The sequence below is a fragment of the Emys orbicularis genome, chromosome 2, assembly GCF_028017835.1.
Source record: "Emys orbicularis isolate rEmyOrb1 chromosome 2, rEmyOrb1.hap1, whole genome shotgun sequence".
NCBI lineage: Eukaryota > Metazoa > Chordata > Testudines > Emydidae > Emys > Emys orbicularis.
In genome coordinates this window covers 206,294,041-206,321,185 of record NC_088684.1, presented here as the reverse complement: position 1 = coordinate 206,321,185, position 27,145 = coordinate 206,294,041, and the positions used below count along the sequence as shown (strand labels likewise).

The window sequence follows — 27,145 nt, the reverse complement described above, 5'->3', positions numbered from 1 at the left end:
TGTGGTTAGTTTTGGCACATCATTTCCTAAGCTCCATGGCTGGGGTACAGTTATTACTAATTAAACACAGTGGTCAGACCGGTGGAAAATGTCGTTTAGTTCAACAGTTTAGTTTATCCTGTTGTAAAAGTGTAATGAAATATGGTCTTTTTGGCCTGCTTTACAAAAAGTGCCACTGACGTCAATTCCATAAATTAGTAAGCCTATGTTATACCAAGGTCATTTTCATATACCCCGCAACCACCACTAAACTACATTCAAATGATATTCATAATCTAGCCTCAACTCAAGACTAAAAGCAAAGAAATTTGGAATTCAGGTTAAATCTCTCATCCTTGCTTAGAAGGACTGACAACACTTGCTAGAGCTGTAGAGCGCATAGGCACTGTGAAAGCTTCCCACCACAGCTCTGTGGATGCGCTTTAATCCTGATCAGTTATCACGCCTGCTATCATGACTGAGCCACAACCTCTCTGTACTTCAATTTACCCGTTGTACCTGCCACAATTTGGTGTTGTGTGGTTTCATTAATTAAGATTTTTAAAGGCACTCTGAGATCTTCAAATGAAAAGTGCTATATACGTCTACTAGTATCATTTATTAGTATTCCAGTTATAGGCCTTTTCTGGGCAGAATGTGCCAGTCATGCCAAATCACTCTGTGATTTTGTAATTGACAAGTGATCACTATAGGCAAGAGTGAGGTCAACAAATTCTTGATACCTGTGACATGACATATATTAGAATCCAAGTCTCTGATAGTAACAACTGGTACCTTAATTTACTATAGCACATTGCTCCCTTTTATAGTAATCACTTTTTAAAAAACTCCTCTCATGGAAGTATATATCAACAAAATAGACTGCAAGGGTAAATACCTAGAAAAACTGCATGTGATTTACCCATACAGACTTTTCAGCTGTCATGGTCTACTGCATGAGTGGATAATTAGACAAATCTGAATAGCCATTTTATTTATGAATTAGACCATATCTTCTCCTGTGGAGGTTTTTTTTTTGTTTTGTTTTGTTTTGTTTTTTGTTTTTTTGACAAAACACCTTACAATGTGCATTATATCAAGCTGTACCATGGGGCAATTATGATGAAAGTATTATATGGATTAGCATTTTTAAATTAAAAAAATATGAAATTCTGTTGTGCATGTGCCGTTAATAATTTGCCCCTTTTAATTTAGGGCTTAGTTTACCATTTGGCCTAATTACATTCAAAGTTTCATTTTGGTTTTAAAAAGCTCAGTCCTTTTAGAGTTATAGATGTACAAATAAATCACCTTAGCTGGTAAACTTCTATTTTCCCCCTCTCTCTCTTTACTTAGAAAATGTCCAAACCAGTTTCCTCAGCGCTCACTCCAGTGACTAAATAATAATTTATTTAGGGTATCTGCTCTGCACTGCATGAGCTCTTGCTTTATGAATTGCCAAATTTAAGCCAGTCTGCTAGGAACTGGAACTATCTAGGTCACAGGCAAATTTTTAGATCCTTTAGGTTGGTGGAGACTGAGTATATTGTATGAGATGCACACAAAGGCCAAGATTTTTCAACAGCAGAAGCCTAATGGTAGGCTCCTAAGTCCATGTTTAGGCTGCTAAATAAGTGATCTTATTTTTAAAAGTGCCAACCACCCAGCAGATCTCACTGAACTCAGCAGTTTGGAAAATAAGGTCACTTATTTAGGAGTCAAAATGTGGGCTTAGTATGGGATTTTCAAAGGACCCCAAGGGAATTAGGGATGCAACTGGGAGATAATCACCTAACTCTGTTCTGCCCTTTTGAAAATCCCAGACTTTCTGAAAATCTTGGTCAAAGTCTTTAAGAGGTGAGGACAGAATGTGTGTGCATGTAAACACAGGGGAGTGTGTTAGCCCCTTTAGAGGTCCAGTTGTTGGTACATCCACTGAGTGACTTCAATATTGCTGAAGAGGGCTGCTCATACACTGTTAACTAGAGAACCACTGCTTCCAATAGGTCTCATGGGGGGTATCTTTGGGGGGAAAGAACATAAACAATCTGTGATTGAAACCCTTCTGGGTGAGGAGGAGGGAGAATGGTGGCTGGAACCCTTTTTGTGTCCTTTGTCCTTTACAATCCTGTTACACTCTGTATTTAAGCTTCCTTTTCAGGCCAACAGTCCTCCTTGTTGGCTAGTGTTTGAGGTATCTCTCTCACACTCATGCAAACTGATTTTTTTAAACACATTTCTAACAAAACTTTCAGAAATATTTTATACAAAGGCACTGTAGTATCAGATAATTTAGACTATTCCTAGGTAACTCTTTTTAAATTTCAGTTCTTAAAGTAAACAACAACATTTGCATCAGACACTGAATTGTCCAGCTCAGAATATATTCTTTTTTTTATTGTAAGTGCGCTGCACCAAGTTGACATATGATGTGACACAATGTAACATAACATAAAACAACATTACTCTGCATAACACGTTAGAAATTAAAAATAAATATTTCTTTTGGATCCTGTCAGTACTAACAGTTTAGCTGGCACATATCTAAATGATGTTTGTTCTCTGTGTCTTGATTCTTAACCATGTCTGTCTTAGCTGAAGAAAAAAAAGACACTAGGTAATAATATGTAAAATAACCCCATATTCTTGGCCTCCAGAAACACAGACAAAAAACAGTTCTTTTCATTGAAATTTTCACCATGGTTTGGGCTATTTCCTCATTTTCTTAGAAGTTCCCTGCCCACATGAATAGAATAATATCTAATTTCTTAAAACAAATAAGGAAATAAATTTTATGCAAATAATTGTATTGGTACACAGGAAAATGAAGACAAAATGTGAATATAATACTTACCAGTAGCATCAGAACCTGATGCTATAATTCTTTAAATGGGTAACCATCATTTGAAATCAATAGAACTAGTTATCGGTAAAATAAGACTCCTGTGAGGTAAATAGTATTATCCTTATCCTTTTCAGATGAGGAAACTGAGGCACACAGAGGTTGGTGCACACATTTTCAAAAATACGCCTTAATTTATTTATTTTTAGTGTTCATTTGGTAATTCGTAAGGCATGATTTTCAGAGGTGCCGAGTCTCTACAGTTCTCATTGACTTCAGCTGGTGTTGGAAGTGCTCTTGTCTTTGGAAAAAGTCAGACCCAAGGGGTCCTCAGCTGGGCATCCAAACATAAAAAAGTGTGACCTAAGTGGCTTACCTAAGATGGTAGAGGAAGGATGGATGTATGGCATAGCTCCCAGATCCCAATTCTATGTCTTATCCACAAGACCATGCTTCCTTCCATCTTTGTAGGTTTGTATTAGTCCATTTTAGACCCAAGAGGCTGAAGTAACCAGTTGGATCGTTGATTAATGTTTTTTTAAAACTTTTCAAAAGATAAGTGGTATTTATATAACTTCTTTATCCACTTTCATTTTTTAATGAATAGTTCTAATGATAACTGCCTGATTGCTGTGGGTAATATTTTGTTATTGCACTGTTCCCTCTCCAAACAAGTGTATGTTGATGCTTCAAAAGCAGCATTAATGTACACCTGTATTCTGTTGATTGCAGCACTGTGTACATCCTTGCCATGCAGACTATTCCTGCCAGTAATCAGCTGATGATAGTGTTGCTAGTGTTTATTGCTGCATCAGGAGGCTGAAACTCTAAAATAGAGGAGCCATTCCCCTTAATCCCTAGACCCTGCCACTGAAGTCTCATCCGTATCTCTGGTCATACATAGCCTACACACAGCCTCTCTGTTGGAGGGAAGTTAGAATCTAAGGGCTGGTCTTCATTATGGGGAGATCGACGCTGCTGCAATCGATACAGCAGGGGTTGATTTAGTAGGTCTAGCGAAGACCTACTAAATTGACGGCAGAGCACTCTCCGGTCGACCCCGGTATTCCAGCTGTCCGAGAAGAGTAAGGGAAGTCGACTGCAGAGCGTCTCCCATCAACGCAGCGCAGTGAAGACACCAGGGTAAGTCGACCTAAGCTATGTGGACTTCAGCTATGTTATTCACGTAGCTGGAGTAGCGTAACTTAGGTGGACTTACCCCCGTAGTGAAGACAAGCCCATACTTAGGCTATATCTACACTACAAATTACTTCTGTATAATTTACATTGCTCAGGGGTGTGAATAATCCACATCCCTGAGGCCTGTAAATTATACCAACCTAAGTGCCAGTGTATAGCTACCGCCTCTCGCGGAGGCAGGAGTTATTAAGTTGATGGGAGATCTCTCTGTCGGCTTGGAGCGTCTTCACCAAAAGTGCGGCAGTGGTGCAGCTGCATCAGTGAAGTTGTGCTGCTGTAACTGATGTAGTGTAGACTTAGAACTACTTAACTCCTCATGGCAGGGATTGTCTTTTTGTTGAATGTTTGTGAAGTGCCTAGCACAATGGGGTACTAGTCTATGATTGGTTCCCCTATTTGCTACAGCAATACAAAAAAATCTATAAAAATAATAATCAGGGTGGAAAAAAATGCACTTTGCTCCCCATTGACCTGTGACTTCTCTGACACGTTCACAGACGAAAACACCAGCCAGAAATTTGTCCTACATTTGTAGAAAATAATTATGTAAATAAATCACACTATTAGATATTCACAAAGTGCTTGTTTTGCAACCAATATTGACTTAAACCAGGTATCGACAGAACCAAATCGACTAAAAAATCAAAGTGGCTAAATTATGTTAGTGGCTAGATTATGTTTTATAGAATTATATAGTGAATGTGAGAGTACATTTTATGTGTAGGCATTAGATTCACTGGTAGGCAAATTTACAGCTACTTTATGTCTCTAGAGCAGAGCAGGCCAGCCAGAACAAACAAGTGAATCTGGCCAAACAACTATATCTGTCTATCTCTATAATATAAATGTTATGTATATAAATATATAAACATGTAAGGCCAGATCCAGAAACTGCTGAAGTCAATGGCACAATGCCCATTGATTTCAATGGGGTCAGGATATAACTTGTGTATATATATAATTAAAATGAGTTATATCGTGGAACATATATATGTTCCATATTTCTGTCACTATTAACGCCTTCAGCCTGCAATAAAACCTACATGCCCAGACCCTTGTGCCTGCCCAGAGCCCCAATGACTTCCACTGGGCTCTGCACAGAAACAAGGATTTGGGCACAGATTTGATTGAGGAATCGGGGCCTTTGGTTGCTGGAACTGAATTTTTTAAAATAATCTAACATAGTTTCCCCCCCCCCCCCCCCATTCATTTCTTTTCTATGTTTCATTCAGCTTGAGTGGTGGAATTAGACTGGTTGGTTTGTCTTTTGTTTCTAGCTAGTTTCACAAATGTTGATGTTTATTTTCCCAACCCTGAAAAGAATGTTTAAATTGAAAAAATAGAAAGCAACAAGCTTGTCATTCAATTTTTTAAAAAATGTATTATTATTATTAGTTGCCTTCCACTTCCACCTAACTATAAACTTTTGGGCATATAAGGGTGGGCTGTGTCTCTTAAGTTATTATCAACTGCTGCTTTTCAAACTTCAATTGGTCTTGATGATGCTTTTGTTTCTCACTCACCTGCAGAGCCTGGAGTTTGCACTGTATTTGGAGACCCCCACTACAACACTTTTGATGGAAGGACATTTAACTTTCAGGGAACATGTCAGTACGTTTTGACGAAAGACTGCTCCTCCTCTGCCTCGCCCTTCCAGGTGCTGGTGAAAAACGATGCCCGTCGGACCCGTTCTTTCTCCTGGACAAAATCTGTGGATCTTGTGTTGGGCAGAAGCACTATCAGCCTCCAGCAGCACCTCACAGTGAAATGGAATGGGACCCGGATATCACTGCCTTGCGAGACTCCTCAGTTTCAGATCGACTTGGATGGTTACTTGCTGAAAGTGACAACTAAAGCAGGTGGGGCTTGCTCCAAATCAGAAACATTGGAAGAAGCATAAAAGATGCTAATATGGTGGTGTCTGCCCTGTATCTAGTGAAATCTCCAAATGCAACAATTCCAGAATTGCAAACATGAAGAAACAATAATTCAGTGGCAATAATCATGTGCATTTTGTGCTTACACAGAGCTTTATGCTTGAGGATCTCAAAGAACTCTATCAATATTAATTAATTCAACCTTACAACATCCCTTTGAGGCATGCAAGAACAGAGATTCATCTGCAAATTACAATTTGTTTGCAGAATCTCTTTTCAGAATCCGTTACTTTCTGCAAACGGAAAACCTGTCCATGGGCAGTCCATGTATGTAAATGCATATACGATTTTCACTTCCAGTGACTTCTAAATGGTTTGCCTATGGTCACCATGTGACATGCTGTAACACTGAACAATAGGAAGCTGATTCTCAAACAGGACTTCATGTTTTCAGTGACAGCAAAAAATTGTGCCGCATATTAGTGTGTATATAATCACAATTCCACACCTGCAGTGAATTGCCAGGCAAAGACTGAATGAGTTGCATATGCAAAATTGTGGACAAAATTCACTGGGCATACCAAATTATGCCCACCAAAATGGAGGCTCCAGTTTGAAAACCAGGCCCTGGCTTGCTGTATTACCTCAGCTACTTGCAGGGCTCTTTCTTTATCTGAATGAGAGCGTATCTGTGTGGAGCTATGATTCAGGCTTTTGATCTCCTTTGTGTTGTTAGACCCAGAAGTGGGAACAAATGGGAACAGTCAGAACATCTGGTAATTTTTGTGAAGGAATAAGGAAGTGAGAGAACAGACACCCAGGTCTGCTGAATCCTAGCAAATATGTTAATTGTCGAAATGTTAGACCATTGGGCATACAGCTGTTTTGATAAACTGATCTGAGACTGTAGAACTCCAGCATAGATAAACACAGGGTGGAAGTTAAGAAATTTCTCATTAGCACGTGTCAGGTAGGTAGCGGTCCCGGGAAATTTCACTTATACAGTGGAGTACTGTTTCAGTGAGAGTAATAATTACTGTTAATTCAATTAAATGCCATGTGAAAGCAGTGAAACCAATCCCGCCTATAAAGTGATACAGTCACAGACATGAGGCATAGTGATACTCATTAGCTAGCATGATTATTTTACATGTACCATAGCATCCACTACTGAGATAAAAATTGAGATACCTATTCACATATCTACTGGAAATGTAACCCTGCATAATGTGGATCCCAGCTATGGGCTTGTTCCTCAAAACGGCAAGGCAGATTTTTTTGCCTGTCTGTAAAATGCACACAAGATGACCATTACTCAAAAGTCCTAATTTAAAGCATCTTGAGGGTTTCTTTTGCAGTCAGATGAACACTGAATTCTAGTGATGTGGAATTCATTAGCCCACCACAGCTCAGAGAGAGGTTCTGAATCAAAGACGACTGGCAGCTAATCCTGCTGCTGTTCCATTTGCTGTTGACATAAGGCCAATAAACAACTGCACACATCTTTGTCCCTGTGGTGGAAGATGTAGTGCAAATATGGCATATGACAACGTCCCGAATAGTATGTAATTGCTGCAAATTATAGTCCAAATAATTCTTCCCTTTAATGGAGGAGGATCAGATTTCTTTCACTGAACACACCACTAAGGGCCAATTCCTCTTTGCCTGGGCAAACAATGTCTGAAAAGCAACAGAACTACCTGGCTCCTCTGCACAGTGGCAGAACTTGCTACAGAGAGGCTGTGCAGGGAGAAGAAAGGTGTTGCACACCAGGAAGCAGCGATTCTGGTGCCATGCTCCCTGATGGTGCAAATAGTTGGTCAAGTGTATTGTTGTGGATTTGTGGTTTTGTAGAGACTTTGTCTAAAATCCCCATGTTGGAAACAGAAGGGAGCACGGCTGATATTATGCGGGAATTCTTCATTCTACCATCAGGATGGGGGAGTATTCTGTCTGCACAAAACCTGCACAGATCCTCTGCACAAATCCCATTTGTTGAGGCTTTGTGTACAAGTATTTGGACCTAAACCCTTAGAGCAGAATCTTGGCTGCCAGATCTTGAGGATGCCTTAACTGTGAAAAATCCTGCAGAACAATGGATGTGGGCCTCCAGCATGTGAGACTCAGTGTGGGACATGCATAAATGAACAATGAATTTTTTAAAATTCAGTATATTGTGCCAAGTTAAGCTGAGTAACAAGTTGGTTTAGCATCCCCCTAAAAAGGGAAAACTGGAAAACCCTAAAAAGTAACTCAAAAAAATATTCCTATTCTGCACATCCCCAGATGGGACAGATGCTGCATCCTTTGGCTTCAAACCCTGCCAATTACTTACATCCTGACTCCCATCCAAGAGAATGGGAAACTCATCTATTCAGTGGGGGGAAAAAATAGGCACCAAGTAACACTTTCAAACAGTTTCTGTCTGCCAAAGAGACCATTTCAAACATTGTTCCATAGAATAATCCCCTTTGTTAGTTGGTTTATTTAAACAAACTAATTTTTCCACATATGCACAAATAAAAAGATACACATTATACAGTGTGATCAGGCAAGAATGAAAATATCATGTATATTACAGTATTAGCTAATGTCCTAATATAAACACGATTCCTCCTTATCCAAAAGCAGAAAAGGCTCCATTAGAGAGAGAAATCTTTATTTTGTTCATCAAAACCAAAGAAGCATCACTGAATGACTCTGAAAAATAATGAATCTAAAAATGTAGCATTATACAGTAACAATGTTCACTAAGATCTGAAAATTAAATCAGGATATAGCGTAATTAAACTATATGCAGTTTTAGAAAAATCCTGTTTTACTAGTGCGACAGTTGCTATCTTGGTCAACACTGGGAATTGAACCAGGAACTGACACATTTAGAGTACAAATGTCTACAGCTTGCGTTAAAGAGCCAGAATTTGTAGTGGGAGACTGTAACCAACATCTTCTCTGGATGGGGCTCAGAGAGAGGGGGACATGAACACACACTAATTAGCTCTTTAAAATATTGTAAAGCAGTGGTCTCCAACCTTTTTATGCCCAAGATAACTTTTTGAAGTTAAGGGCAATCCAGGATTTACCCTGCCCCTTCCCTGAGGCTCTGCCCCTTCCCCAAAGCCCTGCCCCACTTACTCCATCCCCCCCTCTCCGTCGCTCACTGTTCCCCACCCTCACTCACTTTCACCAGGCTGGGGCAGGGGGTTGAGGTTCGGGAGGGGGTGCAGGCTCTGGGCTGGGGCTAAGGGATTCGCAGTGTGGGAGGGGGCTCTGGGCTGAGCCTGGGGCAGGGGGTTGGGGTGCAGGAGGGGGGGTGAGGGGTGCAAGCTCTGGGAGGGAGTTTGGGTGCAGGAGGGGGCTCCGGGCTGGGGCAGAGTGTTGGGGTGCAGGATGGGATACAGGGTGCTGGCTCTGGGAGGGGGGTCAGGGCTGGATTGGGGGAGGAGGGGGTATGGGATGCTGGCTCTGGGAGGGGGCTCAGGGCTGGTTTGAGGTGGTGGCTCTGGGAGGGGGCTCAGTGCTGGGGCTTGGGGTGCAGGAGAGGGTCTGGGAGGGGGCTCAGGGCTGGGAGTTGGAATGCGGCCTCCCGCCGAGCAGCACTTACCTCTGGCGGCTCCTGGTAGGCGGCGTAGCGTGGCTGCTGCTAAGACAGGCTCCCTGCCTACCCTGGCCCCACGCCGTTCCTGGAATGGGCCAGTGTGCCCCTGTGGCCCCTGGGGGGGTGGCTGGCACATGGCTCCATGCACTTCCCCTCTCTGAAAGCACTGCTCCCACAGCTCCCATTGGCCAAAGCTACCCGTTACCGGCCAATGGGAGCTGCAGGGGTGGTGCTTGCAGGCAGGAGCAGTGCGCGGAGGGAGACCCCTGCCCCTCCGCTCCCAGGGCCATGCTGGCCACTTCTGGGAGCGGCGTGGGGCTGGGGCAGGCAGGGAGACTGTCTTAGCGGCAGTTCCGCTGTACCGCCGGAGATCGAGATTGACTGGGATATCCTCTAGGATCGACCCATCAATCACGATCGACCGGTTGGTGACAACTGTTGTAAAGGATACAGGCACATTTTGAATAGTTTATTTAGGGCTGGACTGCACAAGCCTTATTAATGCTGGTAATCATGAATAGTTCCACTGAAGTCAATGAATCACTTTTTAGAAATCAAATTGCTGATGGAAAATAAATATGGAATGCCTGAAAACACCAAGTTTAGACACCCATTTTCCAGAATTCAAGTGCTCACCAACATGAGTAAGGGCTGTGTAATCTAACCCTTACTGAATCAACATTAATCCTGAACTAGTTGGGTGCAGGCCATTCTCCCTTCCCATCCCTTTGTGACTCCACTTCAGGTCAGCAGCCTCATGAAGCTCATTAAGGGAATGAGTTGAGCATAAACTCTTAAAGTAGAGTTATGTCCTAAACCAAGATGAACTAGAACTTAAGAAACCATACTGTTGAAACAATCTGTGTGGGAAGGAATATTGTGCAGGTACTTGCAAAACCTTGCTTGCTAACTGTCTCCCCAAACAGTTGTTGCTTACATGTCTCAAACCAGGATGTGGCCAAGGCAACATATGCCAATGACAAAGCACCTCTTCTGCAGCCATTGTTCTGACCATAATCACCATTTAACCACATCCAGTTTTATTTGAGGACTGTGCACATTGGAATTGTAGTGTGAGACAATGAGAACTTTTTACAGAAGAAACTGTGCCAGTTTTGAATGGAGTGATTAGTTCTTTTAATTAGTTGTATACATAAACATAGGGGGAATACAGATGGGATTATGGGTGACAGGATTGGGCGTAATGAAATCCAGGTTGTCTTCCTGTCTCTGCCACTAACGTCTTGTGTGAATTTGACAAAGTCATTTATTCTCTCTCATCAGGGGGTAGCCGTGTTGGTCTGTATCTACAAAAACAACAAGGAGTCTGGTGGCACCTTAAAGACTAACAGATTTATTTGGGCATAAGCTTTCGTGGGTAAAAACCTCACTTCTGCATCTGAAGAAGTGAGGTTTTTACCCACGAAAGCTTATGCCCAAATAAATCTGTTAGTCTTTAAGGTGCCACCAGACTCCTTGTTATTCTCTCTCATGTTTCATTTCCAATAAAATGGGGATAATGATACTTACTTTCCTCAAAGGGATGTTGGGAGGAGAAATTAATGTTGGTTGAGTGCTTTGTTCTGCTTTCATGGAAACATGCAACAAAGTGTAAAGTATGATTATTAGGTGATAGTGGCTATAAGTTTTAAAATAAAGGTTAACAGTTTCTGGTGGGAGTTGAACCTTAGCAGCGCCCAATGTTCTTTTTTTTTATCCAAAATAATAACAAAATGGTGGGGATTTATTATACTGTCTCATAGAAAACAATTTAAAATTCAATGTCCCGAAAGTGCAAAATCTTAGTTTAAAGAAAGTGTTCTCTGAATCCCAGCTACTGGGTGAGTGTTCGGTCCCTCTCCCCCTTTCAACTGGGTTGGTAATTTATGAAGATTAGTTGGGTCAAGGATTGGTAATGGGCTTACAGAGCCCTTAACCCCTTTGAGTTAAGCATTTTGAATCCATTTCAGGTTGGTACTGTCTGAACATTGTTACCCATCGGACATATCTTTATTGACCTGCGTGAGATGAATTGTTGGTCTCAGACTAGATGTCCATATCCAAAAGAGTTATCAGTTTGCAACATGAAAATAGAGGGCAGGGATTGAATGCTCTTTTAGAGCAAGTGGCTTCTCCAAAACTCATTGGTGATGTGCTATGGTGTAGGCAAACTTTGTCCAGCTGCTGCCTGCGCTTTTTCTACATAATGGGTGAAATCCTGGCTCCATTGAAACCCTGGGAGTTTTGCCATTGACTTCAATAGGGTCAGGATTTCACTTAGAGTACTTCTGTTTCATCTCCAGATCTGTCAATCAAGCACCTTCCACCAGAAAAACAAACATATCCAGATCCACCTAACAGTTATAATTCCTTGTAATCGTCCCTGATCTAAGTAATGTTGCACTTACTGTAGAGAAGGCCCTTACTGAGGCATGTATAGATTTTATGAAGGAAACCAAATGTTTTTACTTAGGTTCCCATAAAAACTCATTTATAAATACAAATAGCTGTTAATTATTAACCTTTTCCCCTCTTCTTCCTCTCTGAAATAGGCTTGGAAATCTCCTGGGATGGAGACAGCTTTGTCGAAGTCATGGCTGCACCACATCTGAAAGGCAAACTCTGTGGCTTGTGTGGCAACTATAATGGGCACAAGAGAGATGACCTGGTAGGAGGTGATGGGAATTTTAAGTTTGATGTGGATGACTTTGCTGAGTCCTGGCGCGTGGAGTCGAATGAGTTCTGCAGTCGCCCACAGAAGAAACCTGTGCCTGAACTGTGCCAAGGAACAGTGAGGGTAAAACTTCGGGCCCACAGGGAATGCCAGAAACTCAAGGCTTGGGAGTTTCAGAATTGTCACTCAACGGTGGATTATACTACGTTCTATCGGTAAGTGCAGCCAGCCGAGGAGTGAGGGGGGAAATGGAGAGCTGTTGTGTGGGAATGGGGTGATGCAAATCTGCACTTAATTGGCCTTGATTCAGGAAAGTACTTAAGAAAGTGCTAACTCTAAGCAGGTTCTTAACTCCAATTGACTTCAACAGGACTCAAGCACATGCTGAACAGCTCTCTTGAATCAGGTCCTAGAACTGGAAATAGGAACGGAAAAGGCAATAGAGCAGCTACAATTGAAAAAGAAAGCTTTATAATTGTCAGATTAGAAGAATGCTGTTTGAAACGCCCACAGAAGAGAGTAGGGGTAAATGTAAGGCCAAAGACTGTATTGCTCGAGTCAGTTGTAAAACTCCTGTTGACTTTGATGGGACCAAGATTTAGTTCACAGTGCTCCATGTTTCCCATGGGCTTTTTAAAACTGATTTTGTGTAAGACAGTTGTACCATAATTTCCTGACTGACAAAATGTGTGTTTTAGAGCTTAAAAGGATACAGTAAATAGAATGAGCCTGGTCTGTCTGTTTCACCCTGGGAGCAAAGAAAAAGGGAAGACAACCAAGATACTTGGCTCGAGTAATTTATCTAAACCTTTTTATCATTAAAACGCCCCTGGCCTAAACCACCGAGAGATTATTTCTGGTCTTTAATTGTCGTGAGTTCATTTGCCCCTCTCCCAGTAAATAAAATCCTATTTTCTTTAGATTGCCTGACATAAAAGATAAAAGCAAACTGGGTCAGAATTGCATGATTGTGGATGGAACTGACTGACTTCATAGTTGCAGCTTTTTGTACTTGAGCACATCTGCTGAACTACTGGGCTCATTTATAATGGCTTTTTAAAATTACTGTATTTCCCTTATGAACTGCCTTTCTTCCTCTTCTGTGAGGAGACTGAAAGCCTTTTATCTACTCTAACAGAGTATGGCTGGATGCTGGGGAATGCTAGAAAATTCAGCATATCCTGGTTTCCAGGCTATGTCTGTCTGGGTCCTCAGTCTATTGCCTGGCTCGTAAGATAGGGAGATAATGTAAGAATGAGGGAGGTCCTATCTGTAACTTTTATAATGTTTAATTTTGGTGGAGGTGGTGGTGGTGGTGGGAACAACAGAGAGTATTAGAGATGCTAACACACACAATAGAAGTGTTGAATGTATTTCGAAAATATTCCTACCTCACTTTTGCCATTATTTAAAGGTAAGTGTTGAAAATGAAAATAGAGAACAGGCACAGAAAGTTTAAACTAGATTTTCTCTTTCATTTCACTTTTAGTTTTTTTCTCTTTCCTTTAAAGTGGCTTGTGATTAATTTATTGCTACGCACTCTCTGACAACATGAAAGAAAATGATTTATATCTTGGCAAAGGCAGCCAGGAAAGATCTTTGAATCCTCACACAAAATACCATGGTGGATTTCCTTTTCTTGCTTTAGAAAATAATATTGTGTCAGATCTGGAAACACAATTAACGTTTGCTTGATTTAATTATATGTCTTTTGTAGAAAAGGCTATTTTACATAGAGCTGTGTGGGAACTGGAATTTCTATCCTATGGAAAATTTCACATTTCTGAAAAAAAAATTCATTCCTATTTGAAATGAAAAGTTGGATATATGAATTTTTCCACAGTATGGACAGTTTAAAAAATTCTGGTTTGGGGGTCGGGCAGCCCAGTGAGCCCAGGCTAGTTTCCATTGACAAGCTCCTGCAGAAAGTTTCAATTCAGTCTAGTTTGCGTTTTCTGATAGAAAAGTGTTTTGTCAGCAAATTTTCTACCAGCTCAAGTTACACAGTTTAAAAGACTCTAATTTGGAATGAGCATCAAATTCTTCTGGAGTTCGTTCCCTGAAACTTTGCATTCATATTTTCAGACTTTAGGGTGACTTAGATACAGCTATGAGAATCAAAAGCAAAATGCCTTAATGACATTCAGTACAGACATTACCTGTTATTAGTACCAAGTGAAAAGTTTGCTGTGAACAATTTATTAAGTGAATTTGACCCTTTTACATATTAGCAAAATGTCCACAACCTGACAGTGACTTTTGCAAATTTGTTCATTATTTGAAAAATGTTTGACAAATGTTTTGCAAACAAATTTTAGCCCATGGATTTCTCATGAACTAAGAGGATTCCCTTGAGTATTCAAATTTGTAAAATAAAATAAAAAATTGGTATTTTGTTATGTGATTAGTTCCATAAGTCAAATAATCTTGTTTTTTTACCTGACCCACACTACAAGATGGCCATGTGAGCCTTTTCAACATAAATCTTTACCCTTCTTGAAAATTTATGGTATTTCAATTTTCCATGAACATTCTGCTAAACAAAAGATTATTGGTAAATGAACATTTACAGAAATCAAATTATAAAGGTGTGTAAATACCACCAAAACAGTTTGATTCAGAATTAACAAAAATATTCACATGATTCTATCCTCAACACCTGTCAACAGAATTGCATTGTAGAGTTTTATTCAGATTTTTCCACTTGTGCATTTTTAAAGAGAAACAAAGTTTGCTGGTGGAATATAAATGTACCTGAAGTAAAATGGATAGGTACCCATGTGTCTGCTTGTTTCTTTCCATCCAGATGTCTTTTCAACTGAGTAGCTTGAACGGATGGATTTGCATATCATTGCCTTCTCTCTTCTCTATCATCATGCACTACTTAACTTCTCTGGTTGTAATATGTTCACAAATGTTAACCTTTCTTGGTCATTCTCATCTACATTATTAACACTGCCTCATTTTCAGAAAGTTGCTCTTTAGCTGACCCGCTGTTAATAAGAATTCTCAAAAATAAACTCAGCAGGAACATTTCAAATTAGGGTGTGATTTCTTCAAATACCGAAAAAGGCACTGAAAAGCATATTGCAAATGTTTATCTGACACTGTGTTACTGGAAAGATTTCTCTGATGACATCTCAAGTTCAATTTAAGATTCCTTTTTTTATAGCTGTAGCTTATGCTATTGTTAGCCGTCCAAAAAACATACCCAAGCTATTTGTTTGAATATGGGATGAGGAACCACTAACTCCTGAGTTCTGATCCTGATCTTTATACACCCTTGGTGTCCAATGGGAAGTCACTGAGCATTTCTGCCTCATTCCCACTTTATTAGGGTATTGTGGGGATTTAGGTTTATTTGTAAAGTATGCTGAAGATTAAAAGATCAATATAAGCATAAAGTGTTCGAATTTTTGAAAGGTCCAAAATGTAATCTAACTTTTCCTTTAATATATTGATTTGCAATAATCCTGTAATTCTTTGTTTTGAAACAAAAATGTTTTATGGGCTCTTTGTTGTGGTGGTTTTGAAGCAGTGCTAGCAGTTAACTGCTCGTGAGCAACACTGTAAATATCAAGGCTATTTGTCAAGGTTTGAGCACCACAGAGGAAAATTCATTTAAGTAGGGAAACAACTTCAAATTTCCAAGAGATTCTGGTAAAGATTGAGTGGAGAAAAGAATTTTTAAATGATAGAAAACACCTTTGTCATCCTAATCTATTTATTTGGATATTTGTAAGTGTCCTGGGTTAACTCTTTACATGCAAAGTCAAAATGGAACTACACTGACTTAGGCACAGATTTTTAGATATATATACGATCTGTGCGTGCAAACAAGCAATGCACGCTGTTTGCATCTACAACTACTGTCATTGTAAGCATGCATGCATGCCATGAGTGCAGGGGACTGGACTAGATGCCTCTCGAGGTCCCTGCCAGTCCTGCGATTCTATGATTGTGTACTCAAGTGACCTGTTAGATAGTATATAACAGTTAGGGCAGGGGCAGGCAAACTTTTTGGCCTGAGGGCCACATCGGGTTTCCAAAATTGTATGGAGGGCTGCTTAGCAGAGGCTGTGTCTCCCCATACAGCCAGGCATGGCCCGGCCCCGCCTCCTATCTGACCTCTCCTGCTTCTCTCCCCCTGACAGCCCCCCCGGGACTCCTGCTCCATCCAACCCCCTCGTTTCCTATCCCCTGACAGCCCCCGGAACCCCTGCCCCTAACTGCCCCCCCGCCGCCCCATCCAACCCCTCCTCTCATTCCTAACTGCCCCCCCGGGACCTCTGCCCCATCCAACCACCCCTTCTCCCTGACTGCCCCCGGAACCCCTGCCCCTGACTGCCCCCCCGCCTCCCCATCCAACCCCCCCTCCTTCCTGACTGCCCCCTGGAACCCCCGTTCCCATCCCCGCCCTCTGACCGCCCCAACCCCTGTCCACACCTCCGCCCCCTGACCACCACCCCGAACTCCCCTGCCACTACAGCCGTGCCGCCCAGAGCACCAGGACAGGCAGCTGTGCAGCCTGGCTGGAGCCAGCCATGCCACCGCGCAGCACAGAGACCGGGTCAGGCCCCGGCTCTGCAGCTGCGCTGCCCCAGGAGCTCACAGCTCCGCTGCCCAGAGCATTGCTTCGGTGGCGGAGCAAGCTGAGGCTGCGGGGCAGGGGGAACAGCAGGGCAGGGTTCGGGGCGAGCCTCCCGGGGCAGGAGCTCAGGGGCTGGGCTGGAGGGTCCCGCGGTCTGGATGTGGCCCCCGGGCCGTAGTTTGCCCACCTCTGAGTTAGTGGCTATGGTACCATTCAAGAATTATGAAAGTGTGCATTACTAAATATCTGGGCTTTAATGTGCAATCAAACCTTTTACTTCAGGTTATACAAATTGTACTAACAAGCTTTTTAGGGGTTTTTTTTAAAGACGTAATATTGTAATTTAATCATAGGCTAGAGCATACAAATTGATTACAGTACCTATTATTGTCTCTTGTGTAAAAGAAATGGCCATAAGACTAAGACCTGAATTTTTTTTTTTTACCTTGAATCTCTATTTTAATCATATCCAGTCTGGTCTAGAAAAGCAGTAGTTGATTAACAACATGGTAATTGGCCTCATTTGATTCAATCAGTTAATCAAATACATTCAGTAACCGCCAATTTATTTAATTATAACCCTTCTCATAAACATTCAAACTGACTGTGCTGATATTACTCAATCTTAACTCTAATTAGATGATTTCCTTCAATGCAGTTAATTTTGCAGACTTTGCTGTTATTCTAAGAATTCCCATGTAACAAGAGAGAAGATTGTTCAGAATTAGAACATAAATTATAGGCATAATTTTCATCTTCTTATGCTATATGGGCACTCCAGTGATTAGCCTACAAAAAGTGCATAAGCCCTTGCATTACTACAACTAATGATGAGTTTTCTTGACATTAAGTGGTAGCGGATTGTGGTTTCGGAGCAAAAGGTCCTAAATTCTAGACTCACAGTTGACTATGAAGTTCTATATCTGACGACTGAAATCTGTGAGGCCAAGGAATTGATGCTCTATGCTCATACAGTGGGACTGTGCACAGGAAAATCTTGTTGGAAGAGTGACTGTAAACAAGGCAGTATCAGGAATTAAAGGATTGGGAAGAACTGTTGTCCTGATAGCTCAGTGAGTACTACTGGTACTTGGTAAGTCTGACCAAAATTTTACATAATACCCAAAGTACTGCCTCTGAAAAGTGGTACATCTAAAATGGATGTTACAAAGTTTGCCATCTAGGACATTCTGACATGATGTTGCAGTTCTTGGGAGGAGAGTGTTTCCAAGATCATGGAGTCTACCTGTTTATCAAAGCAAATGCTCATAGTTGTCTCAGGCTCTTTGATCTCCCATACACTTGAAGCTAGCCACTGTATTACAGCTACACTGCAGCCGTGAGTCTCCAAGGGGGCTCTTGCTATGGGTCTAAAAATAGCAGTGTAGACGTTTGGGTTCAGGCTGGAGCCTGGGCTCTGAAATCTGGTCTGGAGGGTCTCAGCGCCTGGGCTCCAGCCTGAGCCCACACTGCTATTTTGAGCCCCATAGCATAAGCCACAAGAGCTGAAGTCAGTTGACCTGGGCTATGAGAGTCACTAGTATGGGGATTTTAAAATGTATTTATTTAATTATTTGCAGTGTAGACATACCCTTGGAGCCTTCCCTATGTGGCTCATTAAGTGCTTGATAGCTCCAATTTTCTTTACAGAAATATAGACTCTGTTTTAAATCATTCTACTGATTTGCAGTGATTCTTGGCAGACTGATATTGGTGAAATGTGCAAAGGAATAAATCTGACTGTATAGGCATTTGAAGAGCTGGTGTGCACAACCCTTCTAGGAATCCTGTGCTTCAGAGTAATTTTTTTCTGGTGACTATTGACCATCTTCTCTAATTTGTGATTGAATATGAATTCAGATCACTTTCAAAACCACTCAAATGCCATCTGTTATGGTCTGGTTGCATATTGGCAAATATCATATTGTCTTATTTATACAGTATATAGGCCTGAGGTACCATGGCATACAGTGCTTGCGGTGGGCTAATAATGCATGGGGGGGGGGAACACAAACTTTGTGGGATCAGATGCATTTAATAAATTCCAACAGCAAGCATCACATTCACACACCGAGATGCTGCTAATGAAGCATACTACAGATATACTTTATTACATGTATATCAAACCCAGAAATCACCACTGTTGTAAGCATCCTCCTTGCAGCATTTTTCATTTAATTTGACATAGCCAAGAATGAGTACAACCTGCCAGCAATACTGTTTAGATTTAAGGATTAGAAGTTTGGACTTGGACAAATAGACTGAGTGGGCAGGGAAGATAAATCAACCTGAGTTGAGATCAATTATCCACAGATCATGACTCCCCTTCATCTTTTCCCCATACTCCTCCCCTGGTGGGGTATTATTCCTTGTACTGAGTCCCACACACTTGTATCTGTTTAGAAAAATACCTCAGTAATCTTGGGCTAGAAAACACTCTTCTCTTTGGTTATTACAGCTGTAAAACATTGAAGTAGTGCCAGAGAGTTCGCAGATGTCTCCCTTCCTGCTGAGGTATTGGGAGTGGGGTGGTTAGAGGCAGGGGGCTGGAGGTAAGGGGGTGAGAACTTCAGAATCTGTCAGACTATGGTGTTGGACAAACACCATTCACCTGGGACTGTTCATGGCTCTCTTCCAGTCTGAAAAATGCATGCTTCTCTGATGACCCACTCTGAACTTCCCTATTTGGAAAGATTTTTTTTTTAAGTAAAAGATTTTATAGGAAAACCAGATGAAACCACATACTATTCTGTGATTAAAATCCAGAGAATCTTCCCTTGCATGTCCGGAATGATTTTGCTTTGCTTACTCTAATTACATAATGGGGATCATACCTGATACAATGCTCCTACATTAAATGAGATGTTGTTTTCTAATAGGTTGTGAGTGTAATCTGAGGCGTTCTCTTTCCACTGGTTATTTCCAGTAATTATGTGCGCGGATTGTATGTGATTATTGCAAAAGACCTCTTATATCCAGTAAAACTTCACTGGCTTTTGGTTTGTTACCTATTCAATGAAATTCAAGTCAGGTGTTTCATAATAAAGTGATGTCTCACTGGCCTCCCAGTGTCTGACAGATGTGAGGATGTATATGTGGATGTGTAAGGTCAATTTGAATAAGATAAAATTGATCCTGATGGTGGGTGAGGGACGACATCTACAGGAATAACCTGGGGCCATGACTGCACTTTCTGTTGCCAGAGTGTTTCCCACTATGATTTGTAGTCTTGGAGTTATACTGGTGGTACTGCTGTTTTTGGATGGCCTGGTGACAATGGTCAAAAACAGTGATTTTTTTTCTTCTACACTTGGCTTGGAACCTGCGGGAAAAAGCTGGCACATTTTAGTCAATGGGAATTTTGCTATTGATTTCAGTGAGGCCAAGACTTCACCTTTTGCCTGTTCCTCTCCTATGCAGACTTTGTTACACTCATCCATGGCGTGTTAGCCCCAAGTCTAGCTTTCTACAATTTGCTGTACCGTGGGCAATCTTTAAAAAGATCCAACTGGTACAGAAGTGGATAGAATGCTGCATTGGGACTCAAGAGACCTTGGTTCAATTTCTGGCTTTAAAACTGGCCTGCTGGCTGACTTGGGGAATTCACTTCCTCGCGCTGGGCCTCAGTTTTCTCCAATTGTAAAATGGGGATAATGATACTGACCTTTTTTTGTAAAGTGCTTTGCGATCTACTGATGAAAGGGGCCATATAAGAGCTGGGTATTATTTATTTATTTGATTTATGTATTTATTTATTATCTCTTGAGTGGAGTGAGCTTCTGTGAACATACCTCTAGGGCTCCGTGCGCGCCCAGCTACTTCTTTCTTTCTGGGTGCAGTTTGAGGTGTGGCTTTGTACATCGTAACCCTTACGTGACCTGGTACCCAGTTATCTGAGCAATTGCCTCTTCAACTATTGTGAATCCAACTTGGTTCTTCAGTCTGAACATCTGGTTCCTGAGAGCAAGGTGCTCACAGTGGAAAATTTGCACTTCTGTACCTTGCTCCCTAAGGTGGTCTTCCAAAGCCTAATTGATGGGCTTTTAAATGCCCTAGAAGCATTACTGCTACCAATATATTAACAGGGAGCTCCCCCCTCCCCTTGATTTTTCTCACTAAGGCTCTGATCCAGCAAAACCCTTATGTCGCTTCAAGCAGATGAGTGACCCCCAAGGATGGATGAAACACCAATTGGCATACAAACTTTATGTAAAGTACATTTACTAGAAATATTTATTTCTGATAAATTTCCTTGGTGTCCTGGTAGAATAGCGCAATATCCAACTTGTATAACTAGATAGCATGCAGGTGTAAGGAGAACCTTGTAGGAGATCTTTGGGATAATCTTCCCCTCTGAAAAATGTTTTTTTAAAAAAACCCTGCTAATTAGTTCAATTTGATCCATACCCAAGGCAAAAGTATTTGCTGTTCAGAAGTATTGTTGCTAGCTGCAGGGATAAATATCATGGCTGCCTGGGATAATTTAGCACTATCTGGAAAGGGGGTGAGCATCATCAGAGGCAGTGAAAATCACCCCAAGTCTCCCTTAAATGTTTTAGCAGTCTTTTAGCTACAGCCGCTAGAAACCCCAGGTCTCGGACTCATTTTTAATTAACCTCTGTGACACTTCTGCAGCAGGGAATTTTTTTTAATTTTATTTTTATGTGTTTAAAATTTAATTTTAGACCTTTCTGTGGTGCTTTCTTGGGGCATCTGGAACAGGCAAGCCACTGTGTTTTACCCTTCTGCCTCAGCAAGAGAGAGCTTTGCTGGAACCTAAACTGTGTGTCAGCTCCCTGCCACACCATTTTCTCTGCCTCACAGGCAAACTCCTCAAGACTCTGCCAGTCATAACCTTGCTTTTCGGGTAACATTCAATGAACCCCAGTTCCCGAACCCCTGGAAGAGCATTCCTCTGCAGTATCCACCCCCATCACTGGGCGCTCATAGAAATTATCAAGTCCACTGCCTCCGAAGAGAGAGTGCACACACCAGCCTGTTAGTCTAGCTGAGGACCCACTTTAATACTGAGATGATTTAGGGTCAAACCAAAAATAAGTTTATTAACAAAGAACAGAGATGTAAGTGAGGATAATAGAAACAGAAAATGGTTACAAATAAACCAAAAACAATACATACTTTTTAGTGTCTAAAATTTAACCGATTACAACCCTGGTCTCAGGCAATTTCTCACTTAGTCAGTTTTCGGCATCCTCAGCCCACATAGCTCGGGGGATCCACCTTTCACAGATTCCAAAAGTGCTTTGTCCCTTAAGTGATGGATGCCAAAATGGCTTTTTGCTTCTCTTTAAATTTCCCAAAACTCAATGTTTTGTCCCCAGAGTAAGGATGACCCCTGGCTATTCATCTCTTCCTGTTGACACACGTGTAAATGGGGCTTCCATAATGCTTAATTTACATTAGACACAGGGAGATAACTACCTTCCTCCTGCCTGGGAGAAAACCTGTTTCTGCCTTTGTTTGGTCACAGACTTTAAAGCATAATTTCACTGGGTATCCATAATTTCATATATAGTACTTATAAATGCATTTCACAATTATATTCATCAGCCGTATGTCATCCCATTTCATAAGACCTTACTCCAGTGGTTTTCAGCCTGCGGTCCACAGTCCACTCGGGGTCCACAGTCTATGTCTAAGTTTTCAAAAGGGGTTCACACCTCCATTCGAAATTTTTTTAGGGGTCTGAAAATGAAAAAAAGATTGAAAACCACTGCCTTACTCGATACACTTGTATAGTACAATCATATTGTATACAATCAGTTGATTCAATTATTCTCTGAGGTTCAGACCCGCTGTTCTTCCATGAGGTGCCTGTACCCTGTTTGTCACACTATATTTTAAGTTGAAAACCCTGTTGATTATAAATCTAGGGATGCTGAGGTGATGGGCACCATGCATAAATCAGTAAATAAAAAACCATAGGGTTCACCGTACCAAATGTTAGCACATCAAGTCCACTATCCTTTCTCTGGCAGAGGCCAATATTTGGTGCTAGAAAGGTGAAGCCCATCCAAAATGTAGCTGACCAACTGTGTGGTGGCATACATCAGAGAGAAAATCCATTTCACGCCTCTGAAATGATCAGTTTACATCTCAAAGCATGACATTTTATTACCTTTCCCTTAACAAGCATAACTGCAAAACCACTATATTTCAGCCCCTATTTAAAACCAATGCATTGAGCAGCTACAAAATAAACTCCCAAAAGGAGTAGGGAAAAGGCATACAGGAAATAAGGATATATAGAGGTAAGGTTCTTATGCTTGTCTATCTAAAGTACTTATCACTGTGATTTCTAATCCTTGATAATATAATGTGTAGCATACTCATACATTAAATGCTGAGTCCTGCTCTCACCCAAATGGAATGGGAGGGTTTTGCAGTGAGGAAGGATACATCACCTCCTGCACTTGCCGCTAGTTAATTTAACAAGATTCTAGCATAGTGGCTGTGCATATCTGAGAACAGGGCTGATACCTGAGGTCTTGATATGGAGCAATTGAGACTATTTAAGCATCCTCCTGCCTCCCATTTAGCTCAGTTGAAATTAAATATGTTGGGGAATGTGAAAATGTTGAGAAGGGAGTTGAAGCTGTACATGCTCTTGCATTCCTGTGTACTCCTACAACTAATGTTCTGTTTATATAATATTTCTGAAGCATAAAAGCTAAAACAAATCCAGCATGTGAAAATTAATATCAAGTCATTTTTCATATGGCCAGCCCAGAGACAGCTGTTGTAAGTGGTAAGGTATTCAGACAGCTGATATTTGTACATCATCTCTCAACTGGGGTATGCAGTTTACAGAGATAGTGAGTGTTTAGGTGAGGTGCTGTATGTGTATATCAAGAGTAGAAGACGGTGGAACAGAGTGGGTACGTTGGCAGTGAAGAAAAAGTTTACAAAGTTCATTTCCTAAGTGATCATACTTATCACCTTAGATTTTTAGACTGTTGTGCAAATATTAATTTATCAAGTCTCGGCATACACCCATTTTAAAGTTGGGGAAATTGAGAATGAGAGCCTAATACCGCTTCTTCCCCCCCCCCCCCCCGAAAACAAGAGCAGAGCTGAGATTGGAACATACGTGCTCCTAGCTCCCAGCCTAAGGCTTCAGTCCACTAGATGGTCACACCTGTCATTGCACAGCACAGGGTAGTGCTATTTCCATTGAGAAAATCAGAGTCCCAAACAGCCACACTCCTAACCACCTTCACCCACAGAAATGCCCTTTAAGGAGTAGGCAAGTGCTTATCTCACCCACACCAAGATGGATTCTCTTCCGTCTGGAGGAACCTGAATTCTGTCTAAATCCTTTGGCACAGAACATTGGTTTTACTGATGTAGTAGTAATAGGATTCTCAGGACCTGAGTCAAATGCTCTATTTAATGTTTAATTAAAATCCCTTTAATTAAAGTTGTTTTTACCTCATGGTCATTTGAACAGAGAAAACCATTTTTTTGTCTTTTATGGCTTTTATTTAAGAGCATAAACAATGATAAGGCTAAATAATTTATTACACTTCCCTAAAACATTAAAGAAATATGAAAATCAGATTGAGGTTATAACGTAAATGGAATTAATCAAATAAAAAATTAACAATAGTACATTTTAAAACTAGTATGAAACCAATTTGAAACCAATAATTGATAATATCATTGCATGAGCCCAGTCAATAATCATTTAACCAAAACCAATATAATACTAATGATTAAATGGCTTACTTAGGGTATGTCTACACTCAGCCGCTAGTTTGGCGGCTGGGAATCGAAGTTCTGGGTTCGACTTATCGCGTCTTGTCTGGACGCGATAAGTCGAACCAGGAAGTGATCGCCGTTGACTGCGGTACTCCAGCTAGACGAGAGGAATACCACGGTGTCGACGGGGGAACCACGGCGTCGACGGGGACCCTGCCTGCCGCGTGTGGACCGAGGTAAGTTTGAACTAAGGTACTTCCAACTTCAGCTACGTTATTCACATAGCTGAAGTTGCGTACCTTAGTTCGAATTGGGGGGTAAGTGTAGACCAAGCCTTAGTCTTTCTATCTCTATGCAGTTTATTTAGCAGCTTTCCTGGTGGAAAGAATGGGTTACGGTTAGACTCTTTACATACCTAGGGTGACCTCTAGTGATCTGTGGTAAGATTTGCTTTGAACCTAGGTTTACTGATGTCCACTGGTACTACAAGGCTTACACTTTCTTAAGGCCTGAGAGACCTCATGATCACAGTAAGAAATTACAGAACTGTCACCCTGCCTGGGGAACTACGTGAAAGGTTATTTTGCTCTATCAAAGCTCAAAGCCAAGCTGCTTCAAAAGCTACTTGTTAAATCCCACGAACAGAAACTTATTAAAAATACATCAGCGCACTATTGTAAACTTGGAGTGATGCAGCGGCAAATCAAGCCCATGGTACTTCATACTTGGTTTGTCTTCTGATTCTTCTCTTACTTGCCTACACTGATCTCCAGACTGCAGTCTTGGCCAATAAGAGAGATCCATAATCATAATCTTTGTTAAAGGGTGTCTTGGCCAGGATAGTGGGTTACTATGTAATTTTGGAAGTTTGCACTATGTGGGTCTCCTACCAGTCACAAATAAATCTTGCATTGACTAGCAGTGTGAGAATGTCATTTATCCATCCATCATCTCTCTCTTTGGCTCTCAATACAGTCTATATTTTTTTCATTGTAAATGAAAAAGTGCTTATACAGGATCCCTTTCTGGTTACCAAATACCACAGGGATTCTTGTCAACATTTTCCATGTATCGGAGTAACAGTTTTATATGGGAAGGGGGAATTTGTATAAGAAACTGGAGTTAATTATTTTAGCATAAAAGAGAGGCTATTTATTATCTGTACTGTCTTCGCTGTTTTTAGAGTACATTCTGTCACCGGTTTCAAAGTCTTATCCCAAGGTAAAGAACCTGTGTATGTACTAAATAATTGTAGGTGGAATATACCTATGTTCTACAACCAGGATGGGCCCAAAGGCAAGCAGACTATTCAAAATGGTTAAAAGCTTTTCCATATGAAAAGGAAACCAGGAGATTGAAATCTTCCTTTAGCCTTTATAATCAAAGCCAAGAAGAAGTTATTAAGCAGTTACTGGTTTCTATTCTGTGGTCAAGATTTATTGACTTGAGAACCAACATTGACTGTGGGGGAACCTAGTTCATTATTTACCCTAAGGTGCAATAAGTATGGATCCTGACTGAAAACAGAAGTTTGCATGCTATTGCAATCTGCTTACAGTATAATTAGTAGTTCCTTCAATTTTCAAAACTACTCTGAAGTTTGCTGTGCTCATCTGTACAACATATACAACATAAAAACCATGGCATTGCAATGGGGAGTCTTTGAAATGACAGCAACTACTGCAGGGCCTACAATATTTATTTTCACACCAAAAGAAGCTGGTTTAAGAGCAAAAGTCCTACCCATTTACTGGTGTTGAGAACAATAGTGAATGGTAACTTTTTGCTCTGAATATGCAAGTTTCCTCATTTAAAAGAAAAAAAAAATCTTTACTGAGGACAATATTTTCACATTTCTTAATTAGGAAAACAATTGTTTTAACACACTTTATATGTGTTACTTTAGGAGCCTTTCAAACTGGGATGTACTGCTTTAAGATGTATTGTTAATACGTTAATTTTAGAGCTCATGGACGGTGCTGTATTGGCAGCTCTGGAGTAAAAGCATCTATTTATCCTCAGAACAGGTACAATATAAGTAACAGTAATGTAAGCTTTGCCACTCTGACCTGCCATTAGGTTTCATCCTTACTCTGTGAGAGGAATATTCAGGCCTGGTCGACACCTAAAACTTAGGTTGACCTAGCTACATTGCTTAGGGCTGTGAAAAATGTCACACCATATGCAATGTAGTTAGGTTGACCTAACGCCCACTTGCAGATGCAGCTAGGTCGATGGAAGAATTCTTCTGTCAACCTAGCTAATGCCTCTCAAGGCTGGGGTCAGACGGTAATTCACTCCCCATGCCCAGTCAGTCCTTGACCTCTTCTGAGAGGTCCAGCAAATGGGCTGATTAGCATCAATTATGGTGATGTCGATACATGTTTTATAGGAAGCAAGAAGAAACAACTGAACTCACTTCCCACAGAACAATGCTCAGCCAATACCAGATAACCATTGATCTTGCTTCTGTGTTGGAAGTTTTATTTTTTGAAAACCTGAACGCAAGATGAGCTTGAGCCAGGAATTCAGATCATGATCTTATGAAACCAATGTATTACATAACTGTCACTCCTACATATGTGGCACATGTATTTTTATCTACTTCTGACTGCTGCCTGAATTATGTACATTGCTAAAGATCTGAGCACAACTGTTTCTC

The 27,145-nt window shown here is 41.0% G+C and overlaps 1 protein-coding gene across 1 annotated transcript in view; it reads left to right on the top strand.

Moving 5' to 3' along the window:
* Positions 1–27,145, top strand: part of BMPER (BMP binding endothelial regulator) — a 211,904-nt gene that overhangs the window by 133,358 nt on the left and 51,401 nt on the right. The window contains exons 12-13 of the mRNA XM_065399446.1: positions 5,551–5,880; positions 12,049–12,385. Of these exons, the coding sequence (XP_065255518.1) occupies positions 5,551–5,880; positions 12,049–12,385 (667 nt within the window). The remainder of the gene's footprint in view (positions 1–5,550; positions 5,881–12,048; positions 12,386–27,145) is intronic.